A 13,183-nucleotide genomic window follows, 5' to 3' on the forward strand; every position below is an offset into this window, starting at 1 on the left:
AGCTACCCAGCCCAGAAAGTCAGGAGGACCCATACTGGGAAACCTAGATTTGTGACAACAAAGGATTTGAGATGAATAGGAATGGATTCAGTTCCTTACAAAGGCATATTTGTTTCTATTGAAGATTTTTGCCAAGTTCAAGTTCAAGGCAGGTAGTTAAGCAATGACTGATGGCCTGGTGGCCGCCTCTTCTCAGTGAAAGCAGACTGAGTCCAGAGACAGGACCCGAGTCACCTGACTTCAATCATCCAGGTTGGATAATTAGAGAAATAACAGAAAAGTATTGACAGAGAAATCATACGATATGAAAAAGAGTTGAGTGCTCCTGTTCCAAAAGTTGACAATAAAGCTAAAACCTATGCTCTTTTATTTCATGACCAAGGAAATGATGGGATAAGAATAGAAGTGAGTCAGAGGGAGTAGCAGGCAGAGATCTGAGAAGTTTAAAGTGCTCAGTGGGTGAGCGGCTGTAGGCTGTGGCACTCTCCCGCATTATTAGGGGTGCAGACATTGCAGCCCCCTACCCTCCACCCCTGCCCCAGTGCACACACCCACAAAAGAGCCAGCAAGTATCTTTCCAATGTGGAACCTCTGGTTCAAAGCAGTAGCTGACTAGGTATATTGATTAATTTTTCTGTTGCTGTGGTCAAACACCATGCTCCAGAACAGCTCTTAGAAGGGAGGGCTTACTTGGTACTTAGATACCAGACAAATAAAAGTCCATCATGGAGAGCAAATGTAGCAGCAGGCAGCATATTGATCCTAGAAGGAAGCTACGAACTTGTATCCTCAAACACAAACAGGAAGCAGAGACAGCAAACTGGAAGTAGGCAAGGTGTTTCACTCTCCCTGCCTGCCCCCAGAGATATTATTTCTTCCAGAAAGGCCCACCACTTGAACCCCACTCCCCCAAACAGCACCACCACCTGAGGATCAAATATCAAGTGCTCAAATGCCAGGGACCACGGGGACCATTTCTCATTGTAGCCACCACAGTAGTATATTGTCAAATGCATTCCACTGGTTTGACTTAGGAAATTCTTAATCTGGAGCCATCGAAGCCAATGAAATCACTGGCACCCAGACTTTGTCCGGATGCTTCCCTGACCTTCACATGCTGTTTTCCCAGGCCTCGGGTTCCCACACAAATGCTGCCATTGTTTACTCTCCATGCCAGCTTTTATTTAGTCTTGAGAGAGGGATAGTCACAAAATTAATGAAGTCACTCTTGCTCATGAGTTTTCCTTGGCCCTAAGCAACACTGCACATATTTCTTTAGCGGATAGTATGGCAAGGAGCACACCTTGACAGAGTTTGTTCCTGAGGTCTCAGCACTATAGTAAAAGCCGCTTCTCATCCCAGTATATAAGAAGGAGTAGCGCCACCTGTTTTCCTTACGTGTCCAAATGACTCACAGAAATCAATATGCTCCTGACTTGTGTGTATCTCATGGGCAAATGGACCTGAGCGTGTTTTCCGTTTACATTCACCTATTGTTGCACCTTTCATTGCTACCTTTAGCTTGGAGGCTAGGGTACCCAATGACTTCAGGTGATCGAAAGCAAGCTCTCCAAGCCAGGCTCCATCTCGGGCAGATTCCCCTATTCCTCCCTGATTCTCCTACCTTGCAAACTTCCACTTGGAAGGTTGCCTTACTGGCTGAAGCATATTGTCACTAGAGGAGGCTGAGGGCAACCCTGCCTGCTTCCTCCATGAGTGGGTGCCTTCATAGTATAGAAGCCTGCTTCCCTTTGGCAAAGGGGTAAGGTTTGTTCTTGTGTTTTCTCAGCTAATAGAAGTGCAAGCTGAGTACCACAGGAAGTCGCTGACACTGCTACAGGCTGTGTTGCCTCAAATCAAAGCACAGCAGGGTAAGTGCAAGCCTCCCTCAGAGCTGAGAGGGTGGGGAGACTGCTTGCCTTCCTGGCCTGGATGAGTGGCCAGTTCCCCTGCCTGTGCTCTCCTGGGGACACTCATGTTTAGAAGAGCCAGTCCACCTCCCTGGGTAGTGCTCACCAGTGACCCAAAGCGGAGCTCATCCCTCCACACTGCCCTTCAGAGGGGATGTGTCGGGTATGTGTAGTGCTGACCCCAGTGATGCCCATTCTCTCCATGCCTTTCTGTTTTCCACTAAGTCTTTGGTACTCTGTGTAGGATCTGGACAAGGGGAGAAAGAGGCTGGCATAGGTAGCCTTGGGAAGCTACTAACTGACCTCTTTTTGCTCACCCCTCCCCAGAGGCCTGGGTGGAGAAGCCTTCCTTTGGGAAGCCCCTGGAGGAGCACCTTATGATCAGTGGCCGTGAGATTGCCTTCCCTATAGAGGCGTGTGTAACGATGCTGCTGGAGTGTGGGATGCAGGAGGAGGTAGGTACAAAGCCGCCATGCCCATCCCCCAGCAGGTCTGCTCTTTTGAGAGGCAGGGTCTGCAAGAGCTTCTCTCCTGTAGCATCTCCACTCTGGATCCCTTAATCAAGACATTTGGTGATACAGGCAATATTGTCTCTTCTGCAGATACTAATAGAGACTGCATTCTCACGAGAGCCCTCACTTTCACAGAGAGAATAGAGGACTCTGAGAGGTTGACATTTACCCACGAGGACTGTATGACATTCTAGACGACCCTCCTTCACATTTAATGTGATTTGGTGATTTGAAGACTCTGCTGCTGCTTTAGCTAGTATTCACCTACTGCCTCCTTTTCTTCCTCCTCCTCTTCTTCCTTTCCCTCATTCCTCTTCCTCTGCTTCCTTCTCCTTCCCCTCCCCTCTCCTTCTCCTCTCCCTCCTGCTGCTCCTCCTCCTTTTGTTTAGTAAGTTTCTGGTTTTCAGACTGGTTTTCAGGCTCTTGCCCGTTTGCATCTGGTCCTTCTGTACAGATCCTCACAATTCAACTGATTGTAACATTAGAATTTTTTTTAGAAGCCTCCTATAAGGAAGGGCTGTGAGGAATTGATGTCGATCATTGTTTGTCTTTCCTAGTCAGTCATTTGTTTGGTTTCATCCATGGACTATTTTAACATCTTTACTCCATCTCCCATTGGCCTGATCAGTCACTCTATATTGGTGTAAGGCTGCTATGGGCTCAGTATTTGTTATTGAGCAAAATATAAACATTGGATGAGGGCTTATAAACTTACTGGAAGAGATGAGTCTAGCATCTATCCAACAAGCATGATTAGTCTAAGACAGGCTGTATTCTCTAAGTGAGTGCAAAGTCAGATAGAACAAGCTAAGGACTGAGGAAGAGAAGGAAGGTAGCAATATGCACATCTATATTGGCTGGTGTGTGTGTGTGTGTGTGTGTGTGTGTGGTCTAATCTTCATAGTAGGTATTAAAAAATAAAATTTAAGGGGCAAGTCAGCGAAAAGTATTGGCTGCTTATGAAGAGGACTATTATCTTAGTTAGGATTTATATTGCTATGATGAAACACCATGACCAACAAACAAGTTGGGGAGGAAAGGGTTTATTTAGCTTACACTTCAACATTACTATTCATCACTGAAGGAAGTCAGGACAGGAACTCAAATAGGGAAGAATCCTGAAGGCAAGCGCTGATGCAGAGGCCATGGAGGGGAGCTGTTTACTGGCTTGCTTCCCCTGGTTTGCTCAGCCCATCTTCTTAAAGAACCCAGAACCAGAAACTCAGGGATGGTACCACCTACCATGGGCTGGGCCCTTCCCCATTGATCACTAATTGAAAAGATGCTTTACAGCTGGATCCCATGAGGCATTTCCTTAGCTGAGTCTCCTTCCTCTCTGATGACTCTAGCTTGTGTCAAGTTGACACACAAAACCAGCCAGTACCACTATGAAACTTCTAAAGATCCTGATAACTAGTATACCAGGGGCTGGACAAACCACACTAGAAATTGAACTTGTGTCCAGGTCAGGACTGGAGTACATAAATGTGGGTGATTTAACTTGACAGTTATATGATGGCTATGATGAAGAATATGGTTGCCCCACTTTAACTGAAGATACAGTTGTTGATGGGTTAGAGAACACAATGAGAGAAGACAGTGCTACTGTCAGTTACCATGGCTCTGACTCTTTTCCTGGACACTGGAACATAGTGTTTGTATTAAGAACAGGTAACAGTATATTTTACAAAAGATTTGAAGCAAGGGGTCATAATGAGAAGAAACTCCAAGACAATGTTCAGTGTAAATTTTTCAAGTTCTTTATGAAGAAGCTAGAGCATCCTACAGAGAATTGTGCGACAGCTGCCCAGTAATAAACCAGAAGAGTTGGAGAGTGGTATCAAACAAATCTCAAAGTGGATAGAGCAATGGGTCAAAGGTTGTAACTTTCAATTTATATCCAGACTGGCCAGCCAGGTGTGTTGGTGCACACCTTTAATTCCAGATCTCAGGAGGCAGAGCTGCTCTACATAGTCAGTTGTATCAGTTGTCGACCAGCCAGGGCTGCACAGTGAGACCCTGTCTCAAATGGAAACAATGCATTGTCACAGTACAGTCATCCTTGCTGTATCACTCAGTCCACTTAATAGAAATTGCCCAAGAGTCAGTAGAAGGAAACTAGATTACAGTTCTAGCTGCTGCCGGGATTTCCTTCCTTCCTTCCTTTCTTCCTTCCTTCTATCCTTCCTTCCTTCCTTTCTTCCTTCCTTCCTTCCTTTCTTTCTTCCTTCCTTTCTTTCTTTTTTTCTTTCTTTCTTTCTTTCTTTCTTTCTTTCTTTCTTTCTTTCTTTCTTTCTTTCTCTCTTTTCTCCATGAGAAAGTTTAAACAGTCTCAAATATGAATACAAAGTATTCATGTGCAAGCATGAGGGCCTGAATGGGAATCTCTAGCACCCACATAAAGAAATGGGCGCAGCTGGACACTCCTCTAACTTTAGTGCTGGGGTGGATGGGGGCAGAGAGGGATGAGATTCCATGGAGGAGAGGCAAAGCACAAAGAGGCAGGCATAGTGGCTTGGGCAGGAGGCTGAGAGCTTACATCTTTAACAGCAATTGTAAAGCAGAGAGAGCAAACCGGAAGTGTCATGAGGCGCAAAGCCCACCTCCACTGGTACACTTCCTCCAGCAAAGCTACCCCTCCTAAACCTCCCCAAACATTGCTTCATACTAGGGACCAAGTGTTCAAATTCTTAAGCTTATGGGGACGTCTATCATTTAAATCACCACAAAGACTAATAGTAATTAATAATAAAATAGAATGGTTCTAACAACATGTTGTAATAAAAGACTTTAAAGTTTGTGAATGAATCCTTTCTAGAATTTTCCATTTAGTATTTGAAGACTGGTATATGAAAACTGCAAATAGGGCAGGGATGCTGAGTTTGACAGCTCAGTTCCTCCTCTTTTGTATTATCCATCCCAATCAATACTGGTTCTTCTTGTGTGGCCACGGCATGGGTTTAAGTTGTAAGCCAATTTTCCAATCCTTTTTTGTGCTCTGCAGCTTGATGTCCTTGTCACAGCAGCTTGATGGACACATTTGCTTGAACTTGTTAGCATAACCTCCTCACACATATGCCAACGAGTTATAGACATCTGCTTGCCTCGAATCCTCCACTAAGAAAGGGGTTAGCCTTCCCAACAGTTCAAAAGCTGTGTCATAGACTGGGAATGTTTTCTTTGGAAGGAACGTGGAAGTCTGAGCTGCCATGAAACGAAAGAAGGGGGGGTCACCTTCCCAGCTTGTCTTGCAGTCTGCTGGGCACCTAAGGAGGCAGAGCAGAAAGCCAAAGAGCTCCACACTTCACAGCCCTGGGCCTGGAGCTTCCTTCCCAGCTGGGACCTGAATTTATCTTCTCTTCCAAACACACCTGTCCACCCCAGTTTTACATTATAATGTGAGGCTGTTCATTTGGACCTACGTGGTAATAAGACCAAAAATAATGAATAATAATGGAACCTGGAGCTGGCAGGCCACCACCATGTCCACATCCCTTTGTTCTGAGGACACAAATGCTATTTCTTTTACTTGGTGTCTCCCAGTGTATAGTCAAAGACTCAGATGCATATTCACACATCCCATAGACCAGTGGTTCTCAACCTGTGGGTTGTGATTCCTTTTGGGGGCGAATGACCCTTTCACAGGGATTGCCTAAGACCACCTGAAAATGCAGGGACTTACATTATAATTCAAAACAGCAAAGTCACACTTATGAAGTAACAACAAAAATAATTTTATGGTGGAGGGTCACCACAAACATGAGGAACTGTATTAAAGGGTCCCAGCATTAGGAAGGTTGAGAACCACTGCCATAGACATTTGTTTGTCCAAGTTATTAGACCTTTGTGTCTGGCAGCTCTCAGGTAGATCCTCCAAGAGTTACTGTAAGTGTAAAAGAAGCCACCACGGAGAGTCCAATATTCAGATACCAAATAAATGTAGTAAATTGGTGTGGTGAGCCGACTGGCAGTGAGCTGTGGCACCAAGCATAGTGGACTCATAGTCTGACAGCTGCAACATCAGAACACGGTATCAGTGGAAATGCTGGAGGAGGGTGATCCAGAGGGAAGAGCAGGTAGACGGTCCATCTCTGTTCTTCTCTTATTCCTCTGAGTTGCTGGCCATGCTCTAACCCCTCCATCCTCTTGGTAGGGCCTCTTCCGGGTAGCCCCCTCAGCCTCCAAGCTGAAAAAGCTGAAAGCTGCTCTGGACTGCTGTGTGGTGGATGTGCAGGAGTACTCAGCAGACCCCCACGCCATTGCAGGTGGGTGGCACCCTCTACCTCTGAGCCAGGGTTCACGGAAAAGGGGTGAGTATGGACAGTGTGTGGCTCCATGTCAGGGACAATGGTGTCACATGTCCACATAGGGCCCCCTTTTAAGTCTGATTGTTCTGATCATTGAAGGAAGGCTACCTCAGGAGCACAGCTGAAGATGAGGTAATGTGAAAAATAAGGGGCAGGGCTATGTAATTTTCAATCCAGGTGCTCTCGAAGCCTGACAGCTGTTCATGTGGGAGACCACTATTTGATCTTGTGTTGATCAAGGAATCATGTCCACCTGGAGCAGTGCAGGCCGACACAATTTGTCCTACTGTGTTGTAACAGCTTACTGTATTTATGCCCAGGGGCTTTGAAGTCTTATCTTCGAGAGTTGCCAGAGCCACTTATGACCTTTGAACTCTATGAGGAATGGATCCAGGCTTCCAAGTGAGTATTTTGCATTGGACTGTGCTGTGGGTTGAGATCATGGGGACGGTAATCATCTGTCGGTATGTGTGGACCATTGGATGCTTAGGTGCCTTACACAAAGCAGCAAGCAGAGTGTTTTCATAGAACCTCATATGCACTTTAAGCCATCCACAGATCACTTATAAAACCTAATGCCATGCAAATAGTTGCTGTGCTGCATTGTTTATAGGTTTGCAGAAATGAGAATGCCTGTGATCTGGGGTCAAATAACTGCCCTTCTTGCTTTCCATCGTGAAGGACTGTTGGTACATGTTCCAAAAAAATGCATGTGCAAGAATGCGGAGTATAACTCCACTTGGGAAGTTACTAATGGCTCATTGAGGAGCAGATGCACTGCCTCATGTTCTAAGGAAATTAAGACGATGATAGAGCCACTTTGGTTACAAGGGAAGATAGGTCTATTGTTGAATGAAATAGGCAAGTTAATGAAGACGTATGAGTGTGTGTGTATGTGATTTCTTTCATTATTTGGGATTCTAATAGAATTACATCATTTTCCCCTTCCCCTTCCTTCCTCTAGATATATCTTTTAAAAACAGATAAATACCCAACCCTCAATAAGATAGAATTTTAGGAAGTGGCCCTATCCATGTACATGAAGGAATGTTCTGGAAAGGCAATGGCAGTGATTTCTTCTAGCAGAGAGAGCAAGAAAACAGTAGTCTTGAGGTCTTTACCCATACCTGTTACAGAAGTATTTTAGCAACAGTGAATTAATAACACTAAGGCATACCATGTAGGCAGTGGATGCAGCCCATGCCCCCGAAAGATAGGGCCAAGGGAGCAGAATTACCAGGCCAGCCGCCAGTCCAGTCTACAGCCAAGGCAAGTAACAGGCTGTGGTTTCCCAGTGCAAGAGCCCTTATGATCGCCGACTTTCTTTCCTTGATTGTGTGAGCTTCGTCAAAGTATGTGTTCTCTTTGCCCATAGGTTAAGAAAATACAAATGGCCATGTGTAGTGAGGAAGTAGGCAATATGGGGGCAGGAGAAATGGCACCAGTGCCAGGATGGTGGCGACCAGGGTAAAGATCATGCAGGCAGCAGAGAAAAGGTGGGAGAAGCTTTTCTGAGAGTGGGGTTGGGAGCAAAGGTGCCTATGCACGGAGGAATTTCTAATAATCTCTGGTCATGGGTCTTAGCCATCCAAGGCATCTGGCTTAGCCTGCAGAAAGAAAACTGGAGGCTATATCAAATGGTTGTCATCTCTTTCAAGTGAACCATCATTCATTTGAATTGACATATAATCTGCAAGGTTTTACGGGGTGTGGTGTGATGTGTCATTGTGTGATTATGTTGTGCAGTGATCAACTCAGGGCCATTGTTAGCATACTCATCACCTCCGATGTGCAATTCTCATCATTCTCCCATTCCTTGAAATACTGGGAGCTCAAAGATACCCAATTTACCTCAAGGTGAAGGCATGCTTAAATGCATCAAGCTAGAGAAAGCTGTTTGCTTTCCAAAGTAGAATAGACATACTATGGTGAACATATGGTCCATATGTTTTACTATGAAGGGAGGTTTCGAGTTCCATGGTGCTATTAATAAATAGTACCATCTGTTGAATGGTTTTTAGAGGCTTGCCATTGTTCTAAACCCATAAGCATTTTTGAACCATCTAATTTTCATAACTTTCTGAAGTTGGCCAGGCTGTTTCTCCCTCACTTTGCAAATGGAGGACTGGAAGGTGTGGAGTGTGACTAGGGTAGCAAGTACTTGCCAGCTAACACGTGAGAGTGAGAAATTGAATCAAATGTGTCCAGTCCTAGTGCCCATGCATGCAGCCATTGCACTTGATGCTTTTGCAGAACAAGACAGAGATTCTAGTGAGAAATGAGTGCATATCCTCTGATGGACACTGTCCTTGTGTTTCTACTGGATAGATGAGAGCACTTGATAGGGATCTAGAGAGAGGATGGACAGCTGAGATTGGCACTGCGAGTGTTGAGAGACACTTTGGTCCCAATTCACTTGAAAAGGTGGGTGTCTACCAGAAGAAAGGAGTGGTCCTGATGACTCCCAGACACTGAACTGAGGAAACACAAGGACTTATTTATGCCCCTGAATGATAAGCATTTCTAGTACTGAAGATCCATGGGGAATGGTAGAGCCTGCCTTACAGGCTCAGTGCAGTTGTGGCTACCTGTACAAGAACTCATGAGACTGAGCCAGCAAGATAGCATTCCAGCAGGCTTAACTAGTTGGACTTGGTAGATTACAGACTATTAAAAGAGAGAAGCCATAACGATGGGAGGGGAACATGCTGGAGGGGTCCCAGGGGAGTAGGATTCGGTCATGGAATTAGATGTGACCAAGATGTGTTATATATGTGTGTGAGATAGTGAAAATATAAATAAAATGTATTTTTCAGAAACAAGAGTTTATCAATCTAGTGCAGGCTTACTGGATCTGAGGAGATGTGTTTGGGAGCCTGGTAAACTAAGTGCCTCCATGGTAGAGTATGCAGAGATGGAAGAAGATGCAGGGTTCTTATGCTAGAAGGCCATCCTCAGGACAGATGCTCTAGAAGAAGATGCAGGGTTTCGAGGCTAGGAGGCCATCATCAAGGTATACACCCTGGAGGAGGATGCAGGATTCTGAGGCTGGGAGACCACCTGCTGGGTAAGATGCCCTGGCTGACTCCTCTGATGGGCTGTTCTCAGAGGCCTTGCCTCATGGATACCTTCTGCCTCTCCTTAAATGTCAGTTTTCAGCCTTCCTCCTCCTGCCCTATTGCTTCTGTGCCAGGGAAAATGTGAATGTCTGGGATTGTTGGTACTGCTGCTAGCTTAGGAACTCTCTGAGGGCTTCTTCCCAGCCTATAGAGCTGTTCCTGGCACAGAGGGACTCATTCTAATATATGTTGACTTACATTCCTTGAAAGGTCAGGTAGCATCTGCCCTTTTCCACCTCACAACTGTGCAGCACTGACACCATGAAGCAGAATGAGTTTCTCCAGGGAAGCAAGCAGGAGGAGTTGGCTTTACAGGCAAAAAAAAAAAAAAAAAAAAAGGAAGGAAAAAGAAAAAGCCTAAAGAGTCAGAAACCATAGAACCATAGAAAGTAATTGTTTTTTTAAGGGACTCCTTAGGGAGTGAGGCAGAGGGGATGATCCAGTGGGCTCTGGAACACTGGGCTTCCCAGGACTGGTTCCTGCAAGACTACCATTTTAAGAAACTAGTCCCAATTTTCATAGTTCACTTTGATTGTGTGGTTCTTAGCACAGTGGCTCCATTACAGTTTGGTCTGTTCTGCCAGGCCCAGTGCTAGTTGTCAGCACTAAGAGGCAACCTCCCACAGACTATACTGTGACTTTCAGAAAGTTGGATACTGGAAGAGGAGACGGGTCTGTTGCCACAGAAAGTGCGTTGCCAATATTTCATGTCGATTGAGAACCCTGCATAAACCAGCAGCAGGGCTGGGAGGGTGGGGCGGGGGTGGGGCGCTTGGGTCACATTCTTGTTTAGACTTCCCACCAGTTCTGTGAGGCCAGGGTTGCTCACAGGTCAGGGAGTGGAAGGGTTCCTTCACAGCCTCCCAGACAGGGCCTGCTCTGCTCTGACAAGGCATTGTCTAAATAAGTTCTGTTCAGTTCTGCTCATAAATGGGCCTTAGCTGAAGGTCCTTGCAGAGCTTGCTTGCCTCCATCTCAAAGCAGAAATAAGGGGTAAAGAGAGAATTTGTCTCACCTGGGTCAGGATCAGGAGGAGGACTCTAGGGCCACCCAGCTGCTCACCTGCTGCTCTTTACTCTTCGGATCTGGGGAAAGGATTATTCTGCCATCAGATTTTCCTTTTCATGTAGGCCTGGGTGTAGGTTTTTATAAAACTTATTAGTCCTATAGGGAATGCTTTTAATTCCGAGGAATTGGTAGTAAGCTCATAGAGTAAGTAAGTTGTTATATATAATGGAAAACCTTTTAGCTTGCGGAAATGGTCCACTCACTGAAGTGAGGCTTTGAAAGCCTGGATTTATTCATGTCTGTGTAATGTGCTTACTCAAATTATTTGTTGAACTTTTAATTTAGTCTAGATATGGAGGAATTTGGTATGTAGTGAGTAAAGTCTGTTGAGCTGATGATCTGCAGGGTGCAGCATGCAGCAGGGTCAGGCTCCCCCAGCTGGTGCCCTGGGTACTCCTGATAGCCCCGAAGCCCTGTGTTCCACAACCATCTTGCCTCTTGACCTCACTGTTACAAGTTCTTTCTGTTTGCTCAGACAAGTGATCCATGCAGATGAAGTTTTGTTAAGGTAGTGTAGGGTGGGACTGTTGGAGAACATAGAAGGGGGAGTAATAACAGCCACGTGTTTTTAATGATAACTTGCAGTAATTGGCAATGTCCAGTGTCCATGACAATGACTGGCTAGAAAGATTGATGGTCAGTGCCGTGCCAGTTTGCATTCAACCAGTAGCATTTCCTGTCAATTTCCCAGTATTCAGGATCAAGACAAGAGACTCCAGGCTCTCTGGAACGCTTGTGAGAAGTTGCCCAAGGCCAACCATAACAACATCCGGTAAGTGAGGAATGGAGAAAGTGGATTGTGCTCACATGAGCCCAGCTGGCCTGTTCCCTGGGTAAATACCATGGAAACTAGCATGCATGGACACTCTATGGGATCCACTGTACTGTTAGCATGCCTACTCCATTTTAACCTTCACACAGCCTGTGAGATAAGGCAGGAACAAGTTGATAGGTTTCGCTGCTAAGCAAAGGGACAGAAGCCACATGTCATCAGGGGCTACCCAACAGCCATTGGCTAACTCTATAAAGTTTTTCAGCTTGTGAAGAACAAGGAGTATTTCATACCCTCTTACAGTGTTTGAGATTAGTGGACATCTGGCTGACCTACCCTGGATCTGAAGAAGGCAGATGTGACCTTGAGCTAGTCATGGGCAGGGTGGTGAGGTAGAGAGTTCCATTTGTCTCTTTTCGGGGAACCACCTCTCTGCTGCAGACCCTTCCCTACCCTTGGCTTCTCTTCCTTACCTTGCCTGTTTCTCTTTTGCTTGCTTCCTCTCCTCCCTGTTTCTCAGGATACAGATTTTCAGCTTCAACTTCTGCTTCCATCTGTCTGATAATTCTGTTTCCCTGTTAAAAATCCCTAGAGTGGTGGTGTGGCTGTTCCTCAGAGCACTAAACCCCGAATTACCATATGATGTGGCAGCTCCGCTTTGGAGCGTCTGCCCAAAGGGATTGAAAGCAGAGACTAGATATGTATGCACCCACATTCATAGCATTGAGATTCACAGTAGCCAAAGTGGAGATAACCTAAGTATCCCAGGCCGATAAGTGGATAAACCCAATGTGGTGTGTACATACAGCAGAACTGTGGTTCTTACAGTAATGCGGATGAAAAGGCTTGGTTCCATATAAAATGAAGTGTTGAGAGTAGTTGGTGTCATGGACGTTGAAGGTGGTTGCCAGGACTGGGCAGAGAGGGAATGCATACAGTCTTAATTTGAGAAGGCCAAATGGTCCTGGAGGTAGATGGTTGTGATGGTTGCCTAGCAATGCTGATGTGGCTTGTAGTACAAATGGATAAAGTGAACTTGGGTGTCTTTTATTAAAATTTGCATTTAAAAATCTCCTAACCCAAGTCAAATATGCACACTTTACTCCATGTTGGTGACCTCAACCCTCAGCCACTGGCAAGGATCCAGGTTGGATGTTCTTACAGATCCCACATCCTGGTCCAGTCCTTCGATGCTTCTTGGAGCTTGAGACTTACACAGGAGAGACTGTGGGTAGAGCTAGTATAGGAAGGAGATGAGGACTACTGGGTTGGACTCCCCCTTCCCTACAGAAACAGGTGTAGTGTCTCTTGGGCTGTCAGAAAGTGGGTTAAAGTCCTCCAAGAAATTTCCTTTGTTGTGACCCAAGGGTTAGGATGGCAGCCTTTTGTAGCCAGGAGTCTAGAAGGAAACAGCCCTGGCACCATTAGGGAGGACAGGGATTATTTCAGTGTGGCGTGTCCAAGCTGTGCTGGGGTATTTACCTTGTGCACAGCT

General features: G+C 45.6%; 1 protein-coding gene across 5 annotated transcripts in view; it reads left to right on the forward strand.

The window, feature by feature from the left end:
- Positions 1-13,183, forward strand: part of Arhgap44 (Rho GTPase activating protein 44) — a 160,068-nt gene that overhangs the window by 123,994 nt on the left and 22,891 nt on the right. For all 5 annotated transcript variants that reach the window (XM_051180384.1, XM_051180388.1, XM_051180386.1 and 2 more), the window contains exons 9-13: positions 1,790-1,871; positions 2,238-2,365; positions 6,576-6,687; positions 7,050-7,131; positions 11,608-11,688. In XM_051180384.1, coding sequence (XP_051036341.1) covers positions 1,790-1,871; positions 2,238-2,365; positions 6,576-6,687; positions 7,050-7,131; positions 11,608-11,688 — 485 coding nt within the window. The remainder of the gene's footprint in view (positions 1-1,789; positions 1,872-2,237; positions 2,366-6,575; positions 6,688-7,049; positions 7,132-11,607; positions 11,689-13,183) is intronic.

The sequence above is a fragment of the Phodopus roborovskii genome, unplaced genomic scaffold (genome assembly GCF_943737965.1).
Source record: "Phodopus roborovskii unplaced genomic scaffold, PHOROB, whole genome shotgun sequence".
In the NCBI taxonomy this organism is placed as follows: domain Eukaryota; kingdom Metazoa; phylum Chordata; class Mammalia; order Rodentia; family Cricetidae; genus Phodopus; species Phodopus roborovskii.